We start from the raw sequence: 27,663 nt of genomic DNA, 5'->3' as shown, positions 1-27,663 counted from the left end.
CATTACTAGTACACCCGCTGATTACAGGAGTGGCAGGGAGGGTCGTTCCTCTTTGGGGTATATAGATTACAGTCGATCTATGGTATGCCGGAGTGTGGAGAGATTACAGTCGATCTTAAGAACATTGGGTGCGTGTTCATTTACCAAGTTTCTTGTGGAGAGATCGCCAAATGGTTTAAGCATTCGAGCAAGCACCATTCAAAACCGTTAAGGAACGGCTGGCTTGGCAAGCGCAAGCTAGCTGCTTGGTAAATGAGCACACCCCGGTCTTCCTCCCTTTCAGTTTTGTATCAAACAGCAGGAGCGAGTTTCAGAAGTTCACTACGAAAAATGCCACGCTAGTGGCAGAAAGGGCCATATTATTAACCAAACATTTGTGGGTTATATAGAGTACATTAGATCTTCGCTCAGTTCTGCAAGTAAACCTTACTTCACGGATGTCGGGATTCCTCCAAATTTCTTAATTTAGTGTTATAACGAGCATTAGCGACTGTTTAAAAAGCTAAGCATACGTGTTTGTGGTTTATAATATTTTTACTTCCTGTAGAAGCTGTTGCTCCCACAGAAACGCCATCATAACTATACGCTATTTATACACGTTATCACTGCAGGAAAAACGCCTTGAGTAAGTGGGACATTATTAGTATTAATATTGTTTTGTAATAACATGAACAATATTATTAATGTGTTGGTGTCACATTCCAAGCCTGGAGAGGTAACATTCGATCTTTAACGTCCACCACCGTGGGATCTTTAACGTCCACTACCAAGCTGAAGGAACATTATTCTCCGATGGCACATAAAACCTTAGCACGGATTCGGTTGAGCAATGTGTGCAGCCATGGCGTAGTAATAGTTTGTGGCACTCGTGGCGAAGGTCAAAAATAAAGCCCGCCGCAGGCACTGACATAGTCAGCAATTCCTATTGGGGGGCCACATGAAAGAGCTTAAGCTTCCCAGCAGGCTCAGCAACAGAGCCCTGGAACCTGTTCAAAATGAGAATAGATTTAGATATGTGTTACAGTGTTCAAATGTTGTACAGTCCATGAGGCCGGTACGCATGCGCGGATCCTCACTGGCGGGAATGGCGATGCTTTAATGGCGATGCTTTAGAATGGTACTGGCTGAACGTACTTCATTGAAGCCTGAATGACCCACCGATCTTTGTTCATGACCACTCATTAAAACAATATGATCTCCTGAGATGATTAGGCTTATTAACAACAAAGAATCCGGGAGAATTCCTGTTGCCAAACACACGCCATGTTAAGGTGTATAGAGCAGTTTTATATGTCATTTCATGGCATGGTATTCCTATTACAAAATAAATAACAAAAATAATGATAACATTGTAAAAAAAAGCATCTATTAATACTAATAATATTAAGAACAATAATAATATTAGTACCATCTATATAATAATAGCGTAAGGACTCGACTTTGTTATCCCTTTTACGCCGCACCCAGTGACCCGATGCCCACGGCACTAATGGATTTACGATCTACGAACCGCGCTCTTTGTTTATCATGTACAGCCATACTCGAAAAATCTGAATTAGCCGACGTTGGGGCCCAAAAGCATCCGATTAACTACCGATACGACGCCATCGTATTGGCGTCTGCTGGGCGAAGGCGAAGCAAGCCGTCCGCTGATTGGACAGTTGAAGGCGACAGCAAGCCGTCCACTGAGTGGACAATCCTGAGCATGCATTTGTGCCGGTGTCGGCGATCGTTGTTCATATATGCACTCTTCATTCTCATCTTTCTTCCTAACTCTTACTCGGACAAGCAAATCCCCGATGCCATCCATAATGGTACACTCTATCCATACACCACATCCTCCCTTCCGTGGATGTTCCACGGGTTTCGGCTAGTTTGTCAATAATATGAATACCCCGGTACCGGTGTGTACCCCGGTTTAGAATAGGTACACCGTATCCCTGCGTGTCGTAAGAGGCGACTCGCAGGGTTGGTGTCAGGAAGGGCATCCGGCCATAAAAACATTGCCTCAAAAATAGAACCATGACAATTTGGAGAAGATTGTCATGGGGACCGCAAGGCTAACCCCCGCTCTTGCAGGGAAAATGGCCTTAAAATGCCTGTTGTTGTTGTTGGTGTTGTTGTTGTAATAACATTAACAATATGCGATTATCATTAATTTTGTTATTAAAAGTGTCCTTGGAAAAACGCCACAATAAATCTTCTTCTTTGGACAAACGCCACGATAAAGCTAATTTAACATTGATATACAACTCAACACGCAACCCCATTGATGGCAATGGCGGGGAAAACCCGCTCAGGGGAGAAAACCCCCTTGGGGAGGTGTGGACAAATGAATGCGCTACAACCTTCATTATGTAACTCTTCGTCATCCTGTCAGGTTTGGTTGAGATTGGATAAGTAACGACGGAATGTATTGGCGTCAAAAATTCATCAGACAGACGGACAGACAGACACTAAATGGCGTATTTTACTATGATTCTACAGAATCTTCTTCCTCTTCATACACGTCATCCAACAATCAAACAAACGTTTATCCTCCCAGCACAGGAGCCTCCCTTATAACTAAAGTGTCCTTACCACAGTGGACATGGCCTTGTCCATGTCTTCAGTGGATAGAAAAGCTTTGCCCTTTCAAATTTATTCCAAAAGTTTTTTTTTCCACAAGACTTGCAGAAACGTATTGGTGGATTTCATGTAAACGTTTCTCCTGCATCACCGTCAATTAAACAAGAGTTCACATTTCTTATTCACTGAATCTTTCCACCACGGTCACGTCCATGGTACAAATAGTGAGAAACTCGATACTCGAACTGTGCTCACATTATCTTACTATAATTCACCAAATGTCTGCCTGTCCGTTCCCAGGTACCGCAAAAACGGCTGAACCAATCTCAACGATATTTTGGGTGGGTAATCCTGGGACCCCTTGGAGTAAAATAGGCTATATTGTTTTTCCAATTTTCCAAGTTTTCCAATTTTCCCAAACACAATGGAATAATATTTACCGATATGAACAGTGATGTGGCTTTTGTTGAAATTCTACAAATACTGTTTATACGACGTACCAGGAGAGAGTAGATCGACTCCTGACGAACTCTTCCTATATAAACGTGCGCCTCCGAAGTAACACGGCAGCGTGTGCAAAGCGACTGAGAAACAGGTGTAGCGGCCGCTTCCGTGTTACAGATTCGGCGCGCACTCTTCACACATAAACGTGCGACTGAGAAAGACGTGTGGCGGCCGCTTCTGTTTTGCATAATTCAATCTTTTTTCAAAATGGGCGCCGTGTACTGTTTAGATTTTGATGATTTGCGTGTGATATGATTTAACGGATGTTTATATAAATCGTTTAAAATAAAAAAGCCTTCAATTTCTGATATTTTGCCTTTTCATTTGGGCCTCCCAATTGAAGCCCCACCCGTAGGGCGGGTACCTTTGCTCGTATCATTAATGAAGGGACAACATGGATGTAATCTTGCAATTGTAATACTGTACATACGTATTAGTTTGTCCCATTAATTATTTCTTCCATTTCCTCAAACCCCTCTCCTGTGAATGACATCACAGCCTCAGCTTTCTCATCTGCCGAGGGAAGGAGTTTGGGGACGTGGCTGGGCCAGACTACCATGGCCTCCACTTTTGAGCCACTCCACACCACATTTCCTGGCACACTGGCGCCCCCGTACGGTCGGTTCCCTTTGCTGGCACCTCCCGCTCCAGGCCCGGCGCCGGTTGCCAGCCCTTTCCACTCGATGGGACCATCTTTCCCGACGTACCCCATCCCCCGGTACCACCACCTTTTCCAGCGAGGACCTTACGCAGCCTCTCAGGGATTGCGTGGCACCTCTGCAGTTATGACGCCTTTTGTTTAGAGTCAACGGCAGCATTTTTTTAAAAGCCCTGGGATGGGTCAGGGATGAGTCGGGATCTGAAGTTATAGAGGGTAACCACCCATGCCCCTGGCAATCCCCATCATCTGAAATCAAAAAATCTAAGACCTAACGATCCTGTGGACCATTGAGTAGAATGGCTTGAACGGGTTTCAAAGCATTCGGTTGGTAAATAAGGGACGAGTAGGGATCTGAAGTTTGGGGAGATGGGGGTAACCCCACCCCATGATCCAAAATCCAAAAATCAAAGCCCAGGCAATTGTGCGGGCAACTGTCTTGTGTTCGGGTGTCACGTTTCAGAACAATCAGCCAGGTGATAAGGGATGAGTCGCAAAAACAGCAAAAAAAGTTAACGGATGGACGAGCAGACAAACATCCGGACATCTCGACCCATTGTATAGAGTCATATCTTCAGGAATCACGATGAGATGGCCGAACAATGTTCCTTATTCCCAAATGGAATGTCATTCTCGATCCCGGATCTCTCAATTTCCCCAGGACAGCTTCCACATTTGGAAAGTTCCTCTGACGGATGTTTTTGAGATACATTTGTTTTGAGTGCCTTTCAAAAAGGCGACCAAACTACCTGGAATGGTCTTTAAAGACCATTTTTGTAAATACTGTAAGGTGACTCGTTCAATAGTTTACTTTTCTTTTACAGATGGCGGTTTCTTGGTTCATATTTTTGCTGCTTGGTTTTCAGGTCGGCGTCTATAAGGCACTTGGACAAGCTTTTGTACATATATAATAATCACACATCGGAGATACTTTAACGTCGGTGAAGAGTTCATTCGTACCGGACGATTAACAAATCAAGAAACTATGGGATTTCACCTGGACCTATCCGTTGGAATTGTAACCGAGCATCACAAGCGGCGCCTGGTCAGTTGAGAACAAGGACACCAACCCAACCAGGAGTTAATGGCTGCGTTTCGAGAGACTCCATTTGTGGACACAAAGCTTGTCCGCTCACAGCAAATACAATTTGTCGATTTGTAAATCTAACTTTGTGCAATTATTTTTACCTGGACTTGTGTTCTCCATTCAATATTTGTTCTTGTTTTTGTTTTTTTTTGCAATTGTTACCCTCACCTGAGGAGAAGGTATTGCAATTGAGTCCGTTTGTCTGTCTGTTTGTCCGCACAGAATAAATATGGTTTTCTCTCCAACCGTTGGTCCAATTGATAGGAAATTTTCACCAAAGGTGCAAATCCACCTTTGGATTTTTTAAATGATAATTATGACGTCATATGTCGCATGGTATGGGCGCCATCTTGGAAAAACTGAAAAACGTTGCACCTCAATATCTCCGAAAGCGCTGCATAGAAAAAATTGAGACATGGCTCATTGTAAAGAACTCGCCATGGAGATTAACGTGTTAATGATGATGTCATAGGTGCCTCCATTATGACGTCATAATTCGACAAGTACAAAACTTCATCCGATCAAGATGAAATTTCTTGAATGTCATCCAGGGATAAATTGGTGGAGAAAAAAAAAAAGACTATCGGTCACGTGCTTCGGCCACCATATTTGTTTTCACACAAAAGCCTTGAAAACCACTGAAAACACGTCCTGGCGAGGGTCTGCAATCTGATTGCTCTTTCTAGTTTTATCTGTACTTGTGTTCTCCATTCAATTTTTTTTTGCAATTTTTTTTACCTGTACTTGTGTTCTCCAATTGTTTTATTGCAATTATTTTTACCTGTACTTGTGTTCTCCATTTAATTGTTTTTTTGCAATTGTTTTTATCTGGACTTATTTTCTCCATTCAATTGTTTTTACACACTTTTATTTAACTTCATCTGAACTTTGTTTGTTCCGTTTCAAATATTTGAGCCCTTCATTTTCAAGGTTCCATACGTCCTGGAGAGCTGAAATTTGGCCCACGGTCCTCTTTTCTGGTACATTTTCATCCATCAATATTTAATTTAAAAAAATTGGGTTAAAACTTAATTTAAAAAAGTGTGTAGCCCTAAAACATGTTTTTTCGTTTACTTGTTTGCAATTCTTTTTACATGTACTTGTGTTCTCCATTCAATTGTTTTTATTGGTTTTTTTGCAATTGTTTTTATCTGTACTTATTTTCTCCATTCAATTGTTTTTGCAATTGTTTTTACCTGAGCTGGTGTTCTCCATTGACAAACCGCCAGACAAGGGTGAAAATATAACCTCCATCCACCTTCGGTGGTGGAGGCTTACGGCCACCTTTCAGGGGCGGCGGAGGCCAAAAGAAACAACCTTTGATGAAAAACATGACATTTTTGTGGAATACAGAACTGCCATCACCCAGTGGGGACAACACAACTACCCATTACACATAACCCAAGCGAGTGTCTGTCTGTGTCTGTCTGTCTGTCTGGCTCTCTCTCTCTCCCAACGAAGCAAGTCTTCAAAAAGCAGAAGCTGTTGTCTATTTATGAATGAAAAAAAGAAAGTAGAATTTTTTTTTTTCTTTGTGATGCCAAATTGTGCCATTTGTTCACCAAATGAATATTTGTGTGTCGAAGGCATCCTGCACAATCGTCGTCTATACACGAGTTTTTATTTGCAGAGTCTGTTCAATAAATACATTTTCACTTTCAATGGCATATAAAGTTGGACTGAGGCTTTATTAACTTATTCGAATGTAGGGGCTAACCTATTTATTATGTACTTACACAGATGGGCCAATTTTCCCTCCACTACCTGTACACATTATGGTGCAGTAGTTGGACTGCCTGAACTAAAGGTATGCACACTTGTTATAAGCTGTCTAGCCTGGGTTTGAATCCCGACCCAACTATAAACTGGCATCATGGTGTTTCACAGGCAGGGTGATTCACAAATGTGTGTGTCGTCACTTGGATGGGACTGGGCGTCCCATCTGTCAGCATTAGTTCGTGGATGTTAAGGATCCCACAATGTCCTTCGTGAAGTGTACGTGAGCTATCGCGGCACCATGGAACAAATTCCAAATTCCTTCCCTTCCTACTTCGTTGAGCGGCAGGCCTGGCCAGCTGGTTCGTGAAAGACTTAATGAAAATAACGTGGGAATAATTGGGTCCGTCATACCACGAACCGATGCATGCTAATGAAAGAAAATAACATGAAATGAGAAAAGTGTTGTGAATCGAACTTACTCGAAGTTACGGTCACAGCATCGTTTACTTCTCATATTTTACAGAAAAATGGCCTCTAAACGGTGGTTTAGTGAGCCACAACCCCAAACCAGCAATCTTCACAATATTCAATAAGTTAATGTTAAGATTCAGATATAAATCCCAAATTCTTTGAACAGTCCAAATCAACCTCCTCTACAAGCGATGACAAGTGACAACAACACACACATCCATTATATCAGGGGGTTTACCTGTTGCCCAGATATAGTGGGTGCGGTTAAAGTTGGGGGATGTGCAAGAGGAGTAGTGGAAGCCCACTCGGCTGCTCGGTTTGAGGGAGACCCAGGCTCCAGGCTTGTACCCACCGGCAACAACTCAAAGTCAGACACCACTTCAGGCGGACAATACTGCCGTTTTTAGCAGAGGACGTCTGGTTCTACATAAGAAACTACAACTGCACTCAGGAGAGAGCAAACCTCCGCCTGGTTGGCCATATCACTCAATGGTGAAGAATCACTTAAAAATTAAATAATTCTCATCCGATCCGAATCCATATTCAGATCTTCACTAAAATCGAATCGAATCGTCCTTGTCAGACACCCAACCTGTACATCAAGTTTCTCCAAATCCGTCCACAACTTTTTGACATATCCTGCTACGTATCGTTTTTTTTGGCCCGATCTCCCAATGGTGAAGAATCACTTGAAACACCCTTTTGGTGGTATGAGGACGACCGACCTGTGTAATGTGAAAGATAAATGTTCGACGCTTTGTGACTCCGACTCTCCATACTCCGGCATTTTGATTCCAATTCCGTTCAGGCCGAGCACATCGTCGAACCTGTCATGTATCACAATCGCCATGCGCTACCTTCACGTTTTTCATTCGGTGTGAAACACAAACAAACCGATTGTTAAAATGATCATCAAACGGCGTTACGTCTCTTCCAACAATACGTTACGTTACGTCTACGTATAGATAGGCCTTATGCTTCAGGCCGACACTTCGGGTCGCTCCGGACAAATTGAGCCCAGGTTCCTTAATACAATAGTTTAATCGTTTCAGTAGTATCGTTTTCGTAATAATAATAATATAGTAAATATAACCATAATACTTTAATCCCATTGTCGTGAATACAAATTAACGGATTGAAGCGGTGTATAGTTCATGATTCTGTGATGAGCGCTGTACGAAACTAACAATCGAGGAAGTAAGCAATTCACCTCGGTGTTTTGATAGTCATTAACCCAACCCATGTGGGGTATATAGATTACAGTAGATCTTCCCTCAGTTATTTTATGTATCAATTAACTGAATTAAACCAACAACTATTTTTGAGACCAGCATCGGCCAAAGGTCAACCACTTTTTTCACATTTCTAAAATTGTCAATTTTCATCCGATTGACTTGAAATTTGAATGGGATTTACATAACGGCTTACTCAATTCAACCACCAACTATTTTTAAGATCACCGTATGTCAAAGGTCAACCACTTTTTTTCAAATTTCTAAAATCTTTAATTTTCATCCGATTGACTTGAAATTTGAAAAGGACTTGCATATCAGCTAACTGATTTCAACCTCCACCTATTTTTGAGATCACTATAGATCAAAGGGTCAACATAGGCCAAAGGTCAACAACAATTTCCAAATAGAAAAATCCTTAATTTTTATCCGATTGACTTGGAATTTGAATGTGATTTACACATCAGCAAACTGAATTCAACCACCAACTATTTTTGAGATCACCATAGCCCAAAAGATCAACATAGGCGAAAGGTGAACAACAATTTCAAATTTCTAAAATCCTCAATTTTCATCCGATTGATTTGAAATTTGAATAGGATTTACATATCAGCTTACTGAATTCAACCACCAACTATTTTTGAGATAAGCGTAGGCTAAAAGGTCAACATAGGCCAAAGGTCAACTACCTTTTTTGAATTTCTAAATGCCTCAATTTTCATCCGATTGACTTGAAATTTGAAGAGGATTTACATATCGGCAAAATGAATTCAACCACCAACTATTTTTGAGATCAGCGTAGGCTAAAAGGTCAACATAGGCCAAAGGTCAACCACTTTTTTTGAATTTCTAAAAGCCTATTTCATCCGATTCACTTGAAATTTGAATTGGATTTTCACATCAGCTAACTGAATTCAACCACCAATTATTTGTGAGGTCAAAAGGATTCTCTATTTAGTGCCATTCTGCTTTGTTCTCTTTTGCCAAGTGTCGCTCGATGAGTGATTTTTCATCTGTCTGTTTGTTTGTCACTGGCCTACAGGTCACAATTTTCAACCGATCTTCACGAAACTTCACCAAATGGTGGAGTTGGTCAAAAGCAAGAAGCCTATTGTTTTTGGGGTCAAAAGGTCAACATAGGCCAAAGGTCACCAACTTTACTAAATTTCTAAAATCCTCAATTTTCATCCGATTGACTTGAAATTTGAAGAGGACTTGCATATCTGGTCACTGAATTCAACCACCAAGTATTTTTGAGGTCAACATAGGCCAAAAGGTCAACATAGGCCAAGTTTCAAATTTCCTCAATTTTCATCCGATTGACTTGAAATTTGAAGAGGACTTGCATATCTGGTCACTGAATTCAACCACCAAGTATTTTTGAGGTCAACATAGGCCAAAAGGTCAACATAGGCCAAGTTTCAAATTTCCTCAATTTTCATCCGATTGACTTGAAAATTGAACAGCATTTGCACATAGAGTCACTAAATAGGGAAACTAACTATTTTTTAGGTCAAAAGGTCAACTCAAGTTCAACCTTCCAAAATCATCATTTTTCATCTGAAAAATCGTCACTTTTCTTCCTGTTGACCCGAGCTTTGATCAAGATTGTCAATTTAAATCTTGATGAAATGGACAATTTGCTGTATCAATGGAATTTTTTTTCTTGGGGGTGGGGGGGGCGGATTTTGCAAGTATTGTGCTCTGCATGACGTCTTGTTGTTTGTGTTTTGACATCAAACTATTGGAAACCATTAAAACCAAATTAATTTGCTCATATTACTGTACAACAAAAACATTACGAATTATTCTCAAAGCGGTACATATCTTGAAAGTGAATTTGGTTTGCAATGCACATAATTGTCTGTTACTTATTGACTTAACGATCCACTGGAGTTGTATCTGCAACCTTTGATTAGAATTACTGTGGTAAAATATGGAGACCTAATTTATTTGAAGAAAGCTTATTTACTTCAGTCATAATGCCACGCCCACTAAATCATAACCGGCGTACCACCCGTCGGGGAGACTTGTACCCACCTGTCGGGGAGACTTGTACCCACCTGTCGGGAAGACTTGTACCCACCTGTCGGGAAGACTTGTACCCACCTGTCGGGAAGACTTGTACCCACCTGTCGGGAAGACTTGTACCCACCTGTCGGGGAGACTTGTACCCACCTGTCGGGGAGACTTGTACCCACCTGTCGGGGAGACTTGTACCCACCCGTCGGGGAGACTTGTACCCACCCGTCGGGGAGACTTGTACCCACCTGTCGGGGAGACTTGTACCCACCCGTCGGGGAGACTTGTACCCACCTGTCGGGAAGACTTGTACCCACCTGTCGGGGAGACTTGTACCCACCCGTCGGGGAGACTTGTACCCACCCGTCGGGGAGACTTGTACCCACCTGTCGGGAAGACTTGTACCCACCCGTCGGGGAGACTTGTACCCACCCGTCGGGGAGACTTGTACCCACCTGTCGGGCAAAACCTGGAGCCACCACTAGCCGTGTGGTAGGCGCTTGGGTATGTGGAGATGATGGTGGCGCCTCGTCAGCACCCAGTTGTCCCTTGGCAATGGCACGGTCAATATCGGTATCCCCGAGGGAATTCTGGAACATCTCGGGCTCCGGCCACCTTGGCTGGGTCTGTTGAGCGGGTCAGATGTGGCTGCGATTCCGCCTCAGGATGTTTCCTGTTTCCGTGACACTTAGTACGACCTTGGCTCCGAGCGGGTGGTGGACACAATTGCTGGTTCCCAAGTGTGGGACCACCCAGCCTCCTCGAGAACCCGAACTTGTTGGCCCGGTTGAAGTGGTCCAAGATAGGGGCCAGCACAGCAAGCACGTCGCTGGGCCTCGTGTATCCCATACGACCTCCCCAGCCCCGGCTCCTTCGCCCAGGCCATGCCCTCCGCTCACATATTCATGCCAGGGGAAGGGCTCCTACGTCGACGTTTGTTGTGAGGGAACTCTTATCGGCTATTGAACTAGAAATAGGGATCGAACAAAGATGTGTGCGTATGACGTCACCACGTTTGTGATCCACCATCTTGGATGACAAGCAAACGAAGTGAAAACCATAGTTATATTATAGCCGGCAAAGCCGGTGTTGTCAACAAACGAGTACGTATTATGTCGAAAACCTGATTATGCCTTGGCTCGAGAATCCGAAGCGCAGTGGGCGCAGCCATCTTGCGGATGCGGAAGTATGCATAACAAATGTAAAACGTTCATTAGGAGTTTCTTTCACCCGTCGTCGTTTGATTCACAATCTTATGCACCTCCGATGTATTAATAAAATAATTTAAGACCAACATCGGCCCACACGGGCCTGGTTATCTTCAACAAAACGCGTCACCAAACACCGGACCCAATGAGAGTCGAGCATTTGCAAAAATATTTCTAAAATGAAATCACTCAATGGTGGCCGCCATCGACCGGATGCGGAAGTTTGCATAAAACAATTGCGAAAAAGTTCAATAGGAGTTTGTTTCACCCGTCGTTCTTTGATTCACAATCTAATGAAACCTCAAATTAGTAATTAAAATACGTTAAGACCAACCTCGTTATCTTCAACGAAAATCGTCATCAAACACCAGAACCAATGAGATTCGAGCATTTGAAAAAATATTATTACGCGTTTCGGACGGTGAAAACGGCGTCAAATATTCTAACATTGACGAAGAATTATTTTTTGGAAATCTCGCGGCCGTATGGGATAGTTTTTCACGGCCAGAAATATGGTATAAGCGGTTTACATATTTAGTTTAGAAATACGGATAGTTTTTCACGGCCGGAAATATCCGAAGTTGAGACGGAATTCACCGAATTAATCACTGCAAGCTAACGTCTTCTGGTGGAGGAAGCTGCCGTGCCCGGAGAGAACCAGTCCTGCCAGCGACAGAAGTTAGAAGACTACACACATACTGTGAAAACGTATGTTAAGCCCAGTTAAAATTTCTTAAAATAGGCCTTAAGCTAGCACATCGTATCGTTACTTCCTTAAGCTTCTTGTGACATTTATTGTATGCAGATATTGCCATTGGGGAGGACTGTCTGCTCTTCTCTTTTACCAAGTCTTACCAGGTACGGTACCTACTACACCTACCTACTACCAACTACCTAACCTACTGATACCATCGTGATGGGTAAAATAGGGGCAAGAGGCTTTGGCTTCGCCGGCTCATTGCGGCTTTGCAGTCGGTACTAGTAGCCGGCGAAGCCGGTGTTGTCAATAAACGCGTACGTATTATGTCGAAAACCAGATTATGCTGCATCCCTTGGCTTGAGAATTCCGAAGCTCAATGGAGGCCGCCATCTTGCGGATGCGGAAGTATGCATAACAAATTGAAAAATGTTCAAGAGGAGTTTCTTTCACCCGTCTTTGCTTGATTCACAATCTTATGCACCTCCAATTTATTGTTTAAATACTTTAAGACCAACCTCGGCCCGCACGGGCCTGGTTATCTTCAACGAAAAGCGTCACCAAACACCGGAACCAATGAGATTCGAGCATTTGAAAAATATTTTTTTTAAGCTTATTACGCGTTTCGAAGGGTGAAAACGGCGTCAAATATTCTACAATTGACGAAGAATTATTTTTTAGAAATCTCGCGGCCGTAGGGGATAGTTTTTCACGGCCAGAAATACGGTATAAGAGGTTTACATAAAGAAAGAAAGCTCGGTTTGATTAACGACAGTCACACATTGCCGTTGAAACGGCGCTATGGTCTGATCTGTCGGCACTGATCTTACTGCAAGCTAACTTCTTCTGGTGGAGGAAGCCGCAGTGCCCGGAGAGAACCAGCCCTGACAGCGACTGAAGTTAGAAGACGACACACATACTGTGAAAACGTATGTTAAGCCCAGTTAAAATTTCTTAAAATAGGCCTTAAGCTAGCACATCGTATAGTTATTTCCTTAAGCTTCTTGTGACATTTATTGTATGTCGGTATTGGGGAGGACTGTCTGCTCTTCTCTTTTACCAAGTCTTACCAGGTACGGTACCTACACCGACCTACTATCAACTACCTAACCTACTGATGCCATCGTGATGGGTAAAATAGTGGCAAGAGGCTTTGGCTTCGCCGGCTCATTGCGGCTTTGCAGTCGGGTACTAGTAGCCGGCGAAGCCGGTGTTGTCAATAAACGCGTACGTATTATGTCGAAAACCAGATTATGCATTGGCTTGAGAATTCCGAAGCTCAATGGAGGCCGCCATCTTGCGGATGCAGAAGTATGCATAACAAATTGAAAAACGTTTAATAGGAGTTTCTTTCACCCGTCTTTGTTTGATTGACAATCTTATGCACCTCCAATTTATTTTTAAAATACTTTAAGACCAACCTCGGCCCGCACGGGCCTGGTTATCTTCAACGAAAAGCATCACCAAACACCGGAACCAATGAGATTCGAGCATTTGAAAAAATATTTCTAAAACCAAATCACGCAATGGAGGCCGCCATCGACCGTATGTGGAAGTTTGCATAAAACAATTGCGAAAAAGTTCAATAGGAGTTTGTTTCACCCGTCTTTCTTTGATTCACAATCTAATGCACCTCTAATTTGTAATTAAAATACGTTAAGACCAACCTCGTTATCTTCAACGAAAATCGTCATCAAGCACCAGAACCAATGAGATTCGAGCATTTGAAAAATATTTTTAAAAAGCTTAGGCGTTTCGGATGCTGAAAACGGCGTCAAATATTCTAAAATTGACGAAGAATTATTTTTTTGAAATCTCGCGGCCGTAGGGGATAGTTTTTCACAGCCAGAAATAAGGTATAAGCGGTTTACATGAAGAAAGAAAGCTCGGTTTGATTAACGACAGTCACACATTGCCGTTGCAACGGCGCTATTGTCTGATCTGTCAGCACTGATCTTACTGCAAGCTAACTTCTTCTGGTGGAGGAAGCCGCAGTGCCCGGAGAGAACCAGCCCTGACAGCGACTGAAGTTAGAAGACTACACACATACTGTGAAAACCTATGTTAAGCCCAGTTAAAATTTCTTAAAATAGGCCTTAAGCTAGCACATCGTTTAGTTACTTCCTTAAGCTTCTTGTGACATTTATTGTATGTAGGTATTGGGGAGGACTGTCTGCTCTTCTCTTTTACCAAGTCTTACCAGGCAGGTACGGTACCTACACCGACCTACAATCAACTACCTAACCTACTGATGCCATCGTGATGGGTAAAATAGTGGCAAGAGGCTATGGCTTCGCCGGGTCATTGCGGCTTTGCAGTCGGGTACTAGTAGCCGGCGAAGCCGGTGTTGTCAATAAACGCGTACGTATTATGTCGAAAACCAGATCATGCTGTATCCCTTGGCTTGAGAATTCCGAAGCGCAATGGAGGCCGCCATCTTGCGGATGCGGAGGTATGCATAACAAATTGAAAAACGTTCAATAGGAGTTTGTTTCACCCATCTTTGTTTGATTCACAATCTAATGCACCTCTAATTTGTAATTAAAATGTTAAGACCAACCTCGTTCGTTATCTTCAACGAAAATCGTCACCAAACACCGGAACCAATGAGATTCGAGCATTCGAAAAATATTTTTTAAAAGCTTATTACGCGTTTCGGACGCTGAAAACGGCGTTTTAGAAATCTCGTGGCCGTAGGGGATAGTTTTTCACGGCCGGAAATATCCGAAGTTGAGACCGAATTCATCAAGAAGGAAATTTTATCAATTTTAATCTCATCCAGAATGCAAATGGTGTCATTTTGAACTAGGTACGGTACCTACTACACCTACCTACGATCAACTACCCAACCTACTGATGCCACAGTGATGGGTAAAATAGTGGCAAGAGGCTTTGGCTTCGCCGGCTCAATGCGGCTTTGCAGTCGGGTACTAGTAGACTAGATGGCGTACATACCACGTGACCCCGTGCCGACAAGGACGACCGGCAGCAATGTTTTTGAAGAAGGTGGATTCAAGGTGCATTAACATGGGTAGAAATGATCAAGGTTTTGGATGAGGGAAGATATGAGATGGTGGTGAACAGCTGTTTTAAAGACTTGGAGGGCGGAGTGGGATTGAATAGAGTGCGGAAGTTTTTTCCAGCAGTGGAAAAAGAGGAATGAAAGAGTGAAGGTCACCAGAGAGTCCTGATTGTGTTAGTTTCACCAGAAGAGGTTTCCTGGTAGACCTTGTGCACCCCACAGGAATATTTGGGAGACAGAGCAGGGGGTGCAATGCCGGAGCGGATTCGATAGAAAATATAACGAACCGCCAACCTGCCTGTGGTGAGAGAGTGAAAGGCCCTCATAAATCGTGGGAGATACCAACAATCCTAAAAGCCTTGGTTTCTACAGCGTGAAGCAGCACTAGGTGTGAGGCAGGAGCACCAGCCCAGAGGGGAGAGCAATACTCCATAAAAGTGTGGATGAAAGCTTTGTAGGTGGTGAGCAGCTCAGCAGTGCCAAGGAAGGACTTCGCAGGATGGAGGATGCCCAATTGGCGACTGGTTTTGGAGGCCAGCTTGGACATGTGGCTTTCCCAGGAAAGATCGCGGCAGATAGTGAGACCAAAAAGCTTGAGTGACAGAACTTCTTCAAAGAGGATTGTTGAGAAAGTAGATGTAACGGTTTTCCAGACGGTCTTTTCAGAGAGAAAAGGTGAGTGTGAGATTTATCAGGATTGAAAGATGTGTTCCATGTGTTTGACCAGCTTGGAATTTTATCCAAGTTTGCAGAGAGTTAAGAGGCTGCTTTTTCCTCGGAACTGTCGATCTGAGGGATGAGAGATGGAATGGCAGAGGGTGGCGTCATCAGCAAAAAGATAAAGATTTTCCATAGTCAGAAAGATCACTGATGAAGATTAGAAAAAGCAGAGGGCCCAGAACACTGCCTTGAGGAACTCCAGCCTCATCAGGAAGAAGAGATGAGAGAATTCAATTTAGAGCCCCGGCTGAATACGACGGGAGACAATCTGTGAGCCATGCATGTGGATTTCCATGGATACCATGAGAGTTTGGTGAGCAGGGCGAGGTGCCAGACCGCTCTAGGGAGACAACTCTTTCTTTCTGATTTCCTCGGAACTTCTCTCCAGCTATTGCTCCTGTCGCCCTAAGATATGTGTGATACTATGTAGTTATGACTAACCCTTCCATATAAGCATACCTATGTCTCCAAATGTCTATACGTGTGGAATAAAAGCTGAAAATCAGTGAAAAGTTTTGAATAACTCACGCCATTTTGTTTTACGCACAGTGAGACGCTGCACTTGATACCGAGGAGAAGAAGAAGACGTCCCTATGTGTGCCGGACACGCAGCGACTTGAGAGGCATGCTACGCCTTTTAATACAAATATAAATGCGATCAGAAATGTAAAGTTCTCCCCCCGGGCCCTCTCCCTTCCACACATCTCCCTGCTCTCGGATGTTGTGTTTGTGTGCTTCCCCTTCTCTCCCCATCTTGTCTTCCGCTCGCTCTTTTTGGGTATTTTGTTTGTCTGATTGATTTGTTTGTGAAGTAAATGTTAGCTCTTTCACGAGCCTCGATTCAGTATACAAAAAAAAAAAAAGAAAAAAAAAAGGGGGGATACTTACCAGTAACCACACTATAAGAGACAATACTGCAGTTGAATACAAAGCGATATTCAGGAGATCCACCAAAATGAATGTTGGTGCCAACTGACACAATTATTTTGAAAGGAAGTGGAAGGGCAAGTTTGTTTGTATGAACATAAACACTATTTATGCCCGTGATTTTCTCGGGTTACCGCTAGTGATGTATGAATGCTAAGCGAGGCCTTCGACTTTCAGCAATAGATGCAAAAATACAGCATCATTTATGTTGCCACCCCACAACCCAAACTAAAATCGACATTTATAATAGGCGAACGCCGTCTGTCAATCACACTCAGAGTCGAATCTGCAACACAGAAACACTGCTTGGAGAGAAAAAAAAAAGTTTCTTCAAATTAATCCGAAACCTATGCGAAGGAACATTGTAATTTTTTCAATCGGATCAAAAATTAAGCCTGGGCGGTGTATAAAGCAACAGACCTCCACTTCGATCAGTCCCAATTTTTTTAATTTGCTGTTAAGAAATATGCCGCGATATATTCGCTGTTAAGAAATATGATTTTGGAATTTCGCAGTACTCTATACAGTATATTTATTAGGCTAATGCTATCTGTTCCCCCCTGAAATGTGGAAATGCTCCTCAGTGACAATAAATTCCGTAAAAGTTTCTTCAAATTAATTCATACCTATGGGAAAATTATAATACTGCCTCAGTTTTGCTCTTTCAACAAGCGCAAGAATAAAAGGCTTCCACTTATTTTTCCATCGTGGTAAATCGGGCTTCCAGCTAGGATACATTTACAACGGCCCTCAAAGCCTAAACAGCTCCCAATGTCCTCCACTCCCTCCCAACATGATCAATAGTAGCCGGCGAAGCCGGTGTTGTGAATGAACGCGTACGTATTATGTTGAAAAGCCAGATTTTGCTGGATCCTTTGAGAATTTCGAAGCTTTGACGCACCAAATCACTCAATGGAGGCCGCCATCTTGCGGATGCGGAAGTATGCATAAAAATTGCGAAAAAGTTCAATAGGAGTTTGTTTCACCCGTCTTATTTTGATTCACAATCGTATGCACCTCTAATTTGTAATTAAAATACTTTAAGACCAACCTCGTTCCCCGGGCCCGCACGGGCCCTGGTTATCTTCAACGAAAATCGTCACCAAACACCGGAACCAATGAGATTCGAGCATTTGAAAAAATATTTCAAAAAAGCTTCTTACCGCGTTTCGGAGGCTGAAAACGGCGTCAAATATTCTAAAATTGACGAAGAATTATTTTTTAGAAATCTCGCGGCCGCAGGGGATAGTTTTTCATGGCCGGAAATATCCGAAGTTGAGACGGAAATAGTGGCAAGAGGCTTTGGCTTTGCAGTAGGGTCATATTAAATATAATCATTTAATAAATATAATCATTTAAAACGTATCCCATACATGCACAAGTATTTTCAAATAAATACATCTTGTTTTTCCACACACAACAGTTTCCTGGTGTTATAAATATCGACAAATGGCGGAACGGATATGACGTGGCACACACGTTTATTCCACCAAATATATAAACGATGCCGCCGACAACTTCGTGTTCATACAAGACTTGCTAAGATTGAGGTACTTACCTCGTCTAATACTCAATGGTTGGCAGAATGTGCCACAAACACGTATTTCTGATACAATTATAATAAAAGAGGGCGGAAAAAGAGGTTTATTTGCAAAATAATTACTTCTGTGAAAAACTTACTTTTATGACAATCAATCATGGTATCACATGCGGACACCGGGATATACTTCACGAGGGAATCACAACAGGTGGGAGGAACACCACGCACAACCGAGGTTTTGCCATGTGGTTACATCAATTTTGCGCACGTATTAGGAATGGGAGTGGAATTTATGGATCGATTACATCTCAAAAGGTGCACAATGCCCTGCTGAACCACTCGCCGGGCACCATTTCTATCACTATTTGTTTTGCCAACTGAACCTCATCATACTTGGGCGTTCAAAGATTTCTACCACAGACACAATAGTCCAAGACGTGCCAAAAAGACATGAAGAGCCCTACATATAAATGAAAAATACATTTATGTATTCTCATACTCGTGTGTAGATATTGACAAATAGAGAATTGTTGTTTTGGACTATTGTTTCTCATTCGTACAACTTTTTGAAAGCCACTTGTATTGGGTTATCATTATATGATCAACAGAATGTTATTTAGTTGTACATTTATGTTGTACTAAGTGAATCAATATTCTATTGCTTGCTTTTAACCAAGCAGTATTACAATGTGACCAGATGTACAAGTACATATTGGACTCAGAGTGCGCTTGGACGTAAAGCAGCAGTGCACTGTGCCCGGTATACAAGCAGCATCGATTTGCAGTGTGACCAGATATACAATCAGCAGTGAAGAGTGCCTGGATGTACATGCAGCAGTGAAGTGTGCCCACATGTACAAGCAGCAGTGAAGTTTGCCCGGGTTTACAAGCAGCAATGCATTGTGCCCACAGATGTACAACCAGCAGTGCTGTGTTGTGTGATGCATCTGGTAATAAAGCTCGTTTCTGGCCGCATTTATAATGTCCAACTTGTGTTCACAGAAGTGCCCGGATAGACAAGTGGTGATTGGTCAGTGTTTTTTTGTTTTTTTTGCACTCTATGTTGCAATACACATGAGCTTCGACCCAATTTAGCTGTGCCAACAAATGAAAAGTGTGGGAGTCCCCCCCACCAAGAAAACACGACAAGTATACACAAAAACAAACAAACCATCTCGTAAAACATATTCAGATAGGTTTCTATCAGAAGAAATGCCTTTGCAATAGCGAATTTTAAAAAGGGTACAATATTATTGGCATCTGAACCATTTAACCATCTATAGTACAAATTGATTTATTGCACAAATTTAATTTGACACTTGCTGGGCAGGATGACAGTGGTTAAAGCTCTTCGTGATTTCAAAACGGATGAAGAAGAGCAAGAACAAAAAGCCTGCTAATCATTTCCTGTAGAATATTTTTAATGCCTGGTCCAAGGACTGCTTCGGAAATACAAGAAAAACAAAACCAAATGTTTCATTTTTACAGGACACCATGGACCGCTTGCCTACATGCCTTTATTAGGCCGACCTTCCCGTGGAGTGTTTGTGGTATACAACTCTGGCCAAAACAGTTGATGCCAGGTGCCAAGATACCCACCACCCTTACACCTCACCTTCATGGCCCTACCTTTTTCACAACTCCAAAACATCACTCCACCAGGTATGTGCAGCAACATAAGGCACACATCTGCAAAGTTCTTCACACATTTTAACCACTTAAAAAAAAAAAGAAAGGAAAAATGAACGAACGTTAAAAAACGCGTTCCTCAGCAAGGGAATACAGAGTCCATACTATCGCTGCCAATAAAGCAACCTCCTTTCCAGAGTTTCTGGTGATATTGTTTCCCATGAAAAAGGCCCCAATGTTCAGGTTTTAAAGTAGGTGTCACAAGGTCTTCTTTTGGCCCTGTTGTGGAGATGGACAGCTCATGGTTTCTGCAATGTGTACACGTTCACGGATTTCTTGTCGGCACAATGGGCAGATTTCCAGTAGGTGAGCACAATTCATGCAAATATCGCTGGGGGGAGAGAGGGGATTGAGTGTGGTATCAAGAAAGCCATGCAAAACAGGCAAAAAGAAAGGTTCGTTGAGTTTCCTGACTTTGTAGCAAGCAATTAATTAATTCCCTGAATCTCAAACACAAAATGACATGTCACAGCCTCAAGGCACATGGGACTTTCAAAACTAGATCTGTGAACGATGTGCTCACCTGTGACCACATGGATGTAATTCCGTGTCAGAAGGGGAGTCGCAGCACAGTGAGCACGAGTGTTCCGGAATGCTCATTTTGCGTAGTAAGGCCAATCGCTGTTGTCTGCCAAAACACAAAACAAGAGGGCAGCATGACCAAACACTAAACAAAACATGGGACCAACGAAAAAAAAGAAGAAGCCGCATAGCGAGTCTGATTTGGGATAGTCGAACCGGCAAGTAGAGAGCAGGATGGGCTGACACCTGCAGGTAGCACCTCAATTAAAGAAAAGGTTTCAATCAAAAGGTAGGCACAGAAGATCTCTGCAATTTAATTGAATACGATGAAAATGGAATGGCTGATGCCATCTCAATCGATCTATAGAAAAACCTATAAAATTGCAAACGCTGTTGTGAATTCTGACTTGCACAGCATGCAGCAGCGTCCCATAAAAAGGGAACCAAGTGCCCTACACATTCAAACAGCAAGCCGTACTGGCATTGGGCCAAGTCGAACCGTAAATCCAAAGTTTGCCAACGCACACTTGGTACCTGCCGATTGCTTTGCACAACTTCTTACTCTTTAGGACACCGCTGGTGTTTGAGACTTCTAGTGGACATCCTATGTTTAACTGCACCACTTGAAATTCTTTCACAAGAAGCAATGTTCAACATTTCAAATTGATCATCAGTAAATATGCAGAGCAAGTTTAAACAAGAAAGAGCAGAGATTGCAGACCCTCACCAGGATGTGTTTTCAGTGGTTTTTAAGGCTTTCTTAAAAACAAATATTGCGGCCGAACCACGTGACCGATGACATCATTATTTGTTTTCTCCACCAATTTATCCCTAGATGATGCTGAAGAAATTTCATCTTGATCGAATGAAGTTTTGTACTTTTCGAATTATGACGTCATAATGGAGGCACCTATAATATCATTAACATATTTTATTCCCCATGGAGAGTTCTTTACAATAAGCCATGTCTCAATTTTTTCTATGCAGCGCTTTTGGAGATATAGAGGTGCAAATGTTTTCGGTTTTTCCAAGATAGCACCCATACCACGTGACCTATGACGTCATAATTATCATAAAAAATTATGCAGGTGGAATTGCACCTATGGTGGAAATTTCCTGTCAATCGGACCAACGGTTGCCGAGAAAATCATATTTATTCTGTGTGGACAAACAGACAGACAGACAGACAAACGGACTCAAATGCAATACCTTCTCCTGCGAGGGTAACAAGTTATCTCTATGAATATGAAGTCTTCACATCAACAAGTCTCTTCCATGAAGATATCCCCATGGATTGTTGGCTGCGCCACTGCCATTTGCTTCGACGTGGGGTGGCAGATGTTGAGGCTGTGTCGAGCTGCATGGGTATCCTTTGGAGTGAAGTATTTTTTCTTGGGGACCAATACATGGTAGCCTTGAACTTCACCCATACGAGCGACATCGCTTCACACGTTTTGGATGAGGCTGGAGCTTCTGTGGGCGGTGGGTGTGGTGAGTGATTGCTCAGGTGGTGGAGGGCCTCATCTTTTGTTAACACCCAGTTGGTGACCTTGGGAGTGTGTGGAAGTGGTGATTTCTAGGAGGGTGAGTGAGCGGAGGAGTTTCTGAGTGCAATCGGATGAGTTCAGGAATTGCTGACGGGCGACTCGAAGGTACTGTTTTTTAATCCAGCACATCAGCACATTTTATCCAGTACTTAAACAATTCATGTGGCTTACGGACTTGTAGTAAGTCAATATCTGGATGACTAACGAAACCAACTAGAAGAGGAAGAAGAAGATCACTAGCCAGTGGAGAAAAGCACGTACCAGTCCTTGTAACATCAGAAAGGAAGGATAACTTTAAGTGGCAGCACAACTTATTTGACTTTAACAGCAATGTTCATGTTCCCTTAACCAAACACAATCATGGTCGCTTAACCCAGAGTCAACTGGCATTCTGCATTGCACAGTCAATGATGAATAAGCACAGTGAGATCTGTGACTTCAATCTTTCTGAGAAACCTGATATTTTTGCCATAACAGAGGCATGGCTAAAAGGAGATGGTGATGGTGACATAGTCTTGGCAGACATAAAGAACACTCCGCCTAACTCCGGCTTTCAGACGTTGCCATGCTAACCGGAAGTGCGTGGGTGGTATTTGCATCATCATTCGCAGTGGCTATAAGACAGGGGCCAAGAAACACTGCTTCAAATCGTTTGAATGTCTCGAATGTCTGTAAGCTCTCCGGTCTGTGATTCTCTGAGGTCAACAACATACAACAACATGCATTTTAAGGCCATTTTCCCTGCTAGAGCGGGGGTTAGCCTTGCGGTCCCCGTGACAATCTTCTCCATTTTGCCCTATTTTCTGCAACTCTCCTTGTTAACCCCTTTGCCCGCATTTCTTCTTCCACGATCTTCAGCCAAGTCTTTCTCGGTCACTCTTCTCAACCAGTCACTTACATCCTTCCTCAACACATGACCAAACCATCTCAACCTGTTCCTCTTCACAGCATTAATCACAGGCTCTATTCCCATCATCTTTCGCAATTCATCATTTGTCTTCCTCTCTCTCAACGATACTCCACACATCCACCGAACCATTCGCATTTCCACCCTTTCCAGCGATCGTTGCTGCTCTACATTCATGACCCATGTCTCGCTCCCAGAAATCATATCACTTCTCACACATGCAGCATACACCTTTCCCTTCAGCTTCAACGACACTCCCCTACTCATCAGCACGCCACTCAGTTCCAGAAACTTCTTCCATGCAGATCTCACTCTAGCAACCGTTGCCGAGTCTGATCCACCTTCTCCATTCAGCATGTCTCCGAGGCAGCAAAATGTTTTCACACCTTCCAGCTTCACGCCATCTCCAAGATCCAACTCAACATTTCCTCCATCTGCAGGTCCCTCTGTGCACACCTTACATTTGAAAGTAGCTGCCACACTGCTTAATGACCCTCTCAGACAACTACATTTTTGATGAACCCACTCAGCGCACATTGTACATTGAATGGAGTTCACTCCGACACCCTTCCTGCACACAGCACATGGCCACTTCCCAGTTCTTTCCACTTCACCACATGCTTTACCACTTGCCATCACCTTCGTCTTTCCTATATTCACCTCCAGACCTTTTGTCTCCATACATTCCTTCCACTTGTTCATCTTTTCCTTCAGTCCATCCATACTTTCCGCAATCAACACCAGATCATCTGCATACAACAACTCCCATGGTAAACCCTCCTTTACGTTCTGAGCCAGCACCTCCATCACAGCTACAAATAGTAGTGGACTTAGTACCGACCCCTGATGCACTCCCACCTTCACCTCAAACTCACCACCGTTCCCATCCTTACAGCTGTGCGCGCTCTTTTGTACATTGCCATCACGACTCTGATCAACTATTCCTCCACTTCTAACTTCCTCAATGCCAATGTGAATACTTCACGTGGAACCCTATCGAATGCTTTCTCCAGATCAACAAACCCAAGAAACAACTTATTCCTCTTCTCCATGTACTTCTCCTGCAACTGCCTCACAATAAAGAGCGCGTCTGTCGTTCCTCTTCCTGGCATAAATCCAAACTGCATTTCATCGATCTTCACCTTCTTCCTTATCCTCCTCTCCAACACCCTTTCCAATACCTTCATTCCATGCTCCAATAACTTTATCGCTCGGTACGAGCCACACTCCAGAGGGTCACCTTTCCCCTTGTATCGAGGGACGAGGGTACTCAGTTCCCAATCCACTGGAATGCGGCCTTCTTTCACCACCAGGTTACAGATCTCTGTCATTCTCTTCACACCCCAACTTCCTGCTGCCTTTAACATATCTCCCACAACTCTCGTCGGCCCTCCCGCTTTTCTGCTCTTCATTGCTTTTATCGCTTCCTCAACTTCCTTCTCAGTTATCTTCTCTGCCGGTCCTAAAACTGGGTTACTCTCTATGTTGCCATCCCATTCATTCTCTGCATTCAACAGTATTTCCATATATCTTTTCCATCTTCCTTTAATTCCATCTGGGTCCACAACGATTTGTCCCACTTCATCCTTCAAGCAACTCACCCCCATCACATCACACCTCTCTTTCGCTATCTGCTTTGCAATCCTGAATACCGCTCTCTGACCCTCTTCCGAATCCAAGCGTTCTCCGAACATTTTCCGACATGCCTCCTGCGCCTTTGCTACCTCTTTCTTTGCAGCCTTCTTGACTGCCTTATAACTTTCATGCTCTGCTTTTTCTGCTCCCGTACCCTTTGCCTTCTGCCACTCCTTGAACTTCTTCCTCTTCTCGTCAATCCTCTTTCCAACTTCATCATCCCACCACCATGTTTCCGAGTGTCTCGGTGGTCCTTTTGTCCATCCACATACCTCACCAACGGCTCCCAACAGACTATCTTTCATTGACATCCAACCACGTTCAAGCTCAACCACATCATCCTCTACCATACTCAGCCTCTCTTTTAATGCCTCCCTTACTGTCACCTCTTTCAACCTCCACACCTTCATTCTCGGTTGGTACTTCACCCGCCGAGCTCTCCTCGCACCTTTCACCCTTATGTCGCAGACAACCAAGTGGTGCTGTGAAACAGCCTCCTCCCCCGGGATCACCTTTGTGTCCCGGAGGTGCCCCCTATCTCGCCTACGCACCATCAGGTAGTCAACGGTTGTCGTCGACCCACCTGACGTGTATGTAACAAGCTTATTATCCCCTTTCTGGAACTGAGTCTTACAAATCAACAAATCAGCTCCATCAGCAAACTCCAAAATCCTTTCACCTTCTCCATTTCTCACACCTTATCCGTAACCACCATGAACTCCCTCAAAACCATCCATACTCCTTCCTGTCAAGTAGTAGATTTGTTATTGCCTAAAGTTCAGTTATAGACGTTGGGTGTTAATGTGTTATGATTTATATGATGTCTAAAAATGCTATTTCATAAAGTAAATAAAGGGTTTTTGCTTCGTTTTAGTTTTGGATGAGGAAAAGCTCAAAATGAGGTCATGCTGAACAGATTGTATACGTGTGCTTTTTTCGAGGCTGGTCGTAAAACCACGCCCACATGCGCTTGTTTTTTTGCGTAATGCAAGTAGAATGACATGAACCTATCGTTAACTATATATATTTTGTTTTAATCTCAGCAAACGCATGACTCTGTATAAACATGCTTTGGATTACTCATGTACACAAACCCATAAAATATATGGGTTTGTTTGGCTAAGCATACACTCTTCTCTTTGTGAGTTACAGTTCTGTTTTCTCGGAGCCCAGAAAAACAATTGATAAGGACGGGCTGACTCCCCCGAATGATAACGGTGGGAGGAACCTCTCCCAGTGTTGTTTGTTCCCTCGGAGATTTCCTGATAAAACGTGTCCCTATATAAATGGACTGGGAATCAATGTGTTTTCAGGAAGGCTTGACTTGGCATGTTCTTGCTGTAGATTGCTGTAGACGTCGGTCTCCTCCGGATCCGTATAAGTTGGTTCTTTAATAAAGCTGCGCCATTCCAGGCTATTGTGGACTTCTTTTGCAAACGAAGAGCTGATTCTTCACAGATGGTACCAGGAGTGGGGTGTCAACAGACGCGGAGGACGGGAAACGGAGCCCGAGGGACAGGAGGAAGGCTGACCTGAGGCCGGCGCCGGCACGTTGATTTGAGTAAAGGTGGGAGTTGTTTTATATCAGAGGGCTATTATTCCAAATTCGTACCTTCCTCCCTCGCGCGGGTTCAGTCTCCTTGTCTTCCCCGCTGTCTGCACTCGAACAGAAATTGTAAGTAGAGGCTCATTTAGGCCTCAGAATGGCGTAGCTTTGTTAAAGCCAGGATAAACAAGTAAGGATAAACCAGTAAGGACTTAACAGTAAGCTTAAAGTTACAGTTAGCACCAGGAGGGGAAAATGAGGTCGGACAGCCATATAGGTTGAAACCAGGTGGCCAAGATTTTTCCAGGAAGGAACAGCCCAGAGACAAGATGGGGTATGCCATTGCATGCCAGGGAACGAAGGGCTGTGGCTAAACTTAGACGGCCAAAGGGACATGGCCAGGAAGGGTGAAATGCGTAGGTACCAGGTAGGTTTGACAAGAAGGTAGTGACAACTACGAGGTCAAGCCAGGAAGTTCTAGACAAGAGGTCCAGATAAAGCAGGCCAGGACCTGGTGGACAAGAGAAAATAAATAAGCTCACAGGAAATGGGCCAGGTGAAACAATTAAGGAGGTATTTAAGCAAGCAAATCAGCGGCTAATGCCGCTCGTCCATAATCCGGACCAAGACCCCGCGAAAGGGGAGGTAGCCACCATGCCCCCAACCCCCCCAAGACCTGAGCTCAGTCCCGGGGCTCTAGGCAACAACCCCCACCCCCCCAAGACCTGAGCTCAGTCCCGGGGCTCTAGGCAACACCCCAACACCCCACCCTGCCTTCCCTTTTTTTTTTCACCTCAACCCACCCCCCGTCCAAACCCGTCCCAAAAAATCCTTTTCCTTGAATGAGAGACGTAACATGAATGAGGAATGAATGTATATTGGGATGTTAATTGACGTGTGTGTCTGGCCAATGTGTTTGTCTGTGTGTCATGTGCAAAGCAGAGGGTTTCGGTGTGAAACTTTGTAAGCGATCTGCTCGACTTGGGGGAAATTCAGGCCGGGAATGTCCATTTTAACGTCTATCCGAGAGAACAGGCGAGGTCCTGAACTGAGTCCGGATTTTCATCTGTTTGGGAGTTGTTTGGGAAGCGAATTGATATAAATCGGGTCAGGAAAGCACCCGGAGTGCCCTTGTCGATCTACTGTTGATATGAAGCGGTTTCTTGGAGATGGTTGCAAAATTCGAATCAATATGTGTGTTTTACTTGAATTGAAGAGTTCATTCAATGGCAGATATTGTGTATTGTATGTGTGGGATGTATCGCTGAGGCAGCTCACCTTTGGAATTGGTGTCATATAGTGCATTTTGGGTCAGAGAGGTCAAGCGTCGGAGATCCTGTTAGCTAGGGATGAGTTCTGACAGCTCAATGTTCTGACAGCTCACTACATGTCAGGTCGTAGATTTTGTTATGACAGCACTTTGTTATGACAGCCGACTGCAT

General features: G+C 43.5%; 2 protein-coding genes across 3 annotated transcripts in view; one reads left to right on the top strand and one right to left on the bottom strand.

Annotated features, from left to right (window-relative positions):
* Window positions 1-6,477, top strand: part of LOC137414082 (T-box transcription factor TBX20-like) — an 82,416-nt gene extending 75,939 nt beyond the window's left edge. Inside the window, exon 8 of the mRNA XM_078771692.1 lies at window positions 3,571-6,477. Coding sequence (XP_078627818.1) covers window positions 3,571-3,875 — 305 coding nt within the window. The 3' untranslated portion in view covers window positions 3,876-6,477. The remainder of the gene's footprint in view (window positions 1-3,570) is intronic.
* Window positions 6,478-18,299: 11,822 nt separating this feature from the next.
* RSPRY1 (ring finger and SPRY domain containing 1) overlaps window positions 18,300-27,663 on the bottom strand; it is a 242,018-nt gene continuing 232,654 nt past the window's right edge. For both annotated transcript variants that reach the window (XM_078771686.1, XM_078771685.1), the window contains 2 exons: window positions 20,588-20,692; window positions 18,300-20,395 (listed from right to left, as the gene is read on the bottom strand). In XM_078771686.1, coding sequence (XP_078627812.1) covers window positions 20,263-20,395; window positions 20,588-20,692 — 238 coding nt within the window. In that variant the 3' untranslated portion in view covers window positions 18,300-20,262. The remainder of the gene's footprint in view (window positions 20,396-20,587; window positions 20,693-27,663) is intronic.

Source organism: Myxine glutinosa, chromosome 2 (genome assembly GCF_964187855.1).
Source record: "Myxine glutinosa chromosome 2, kmMyxGlut1.1, whole genome shotgun sequence".
Lineage (NCBI taxonomy): Eukaryota > Metazoa > Chordata > Myxini > Myxiniformes > Myxinidae > Myxine > Myxine glutinosa.
The sequence above is the reverse complement of the archived record's forward strand: the minus strand, read 5'-3'. Positions and strand labels throughout refer to the sequence as shown.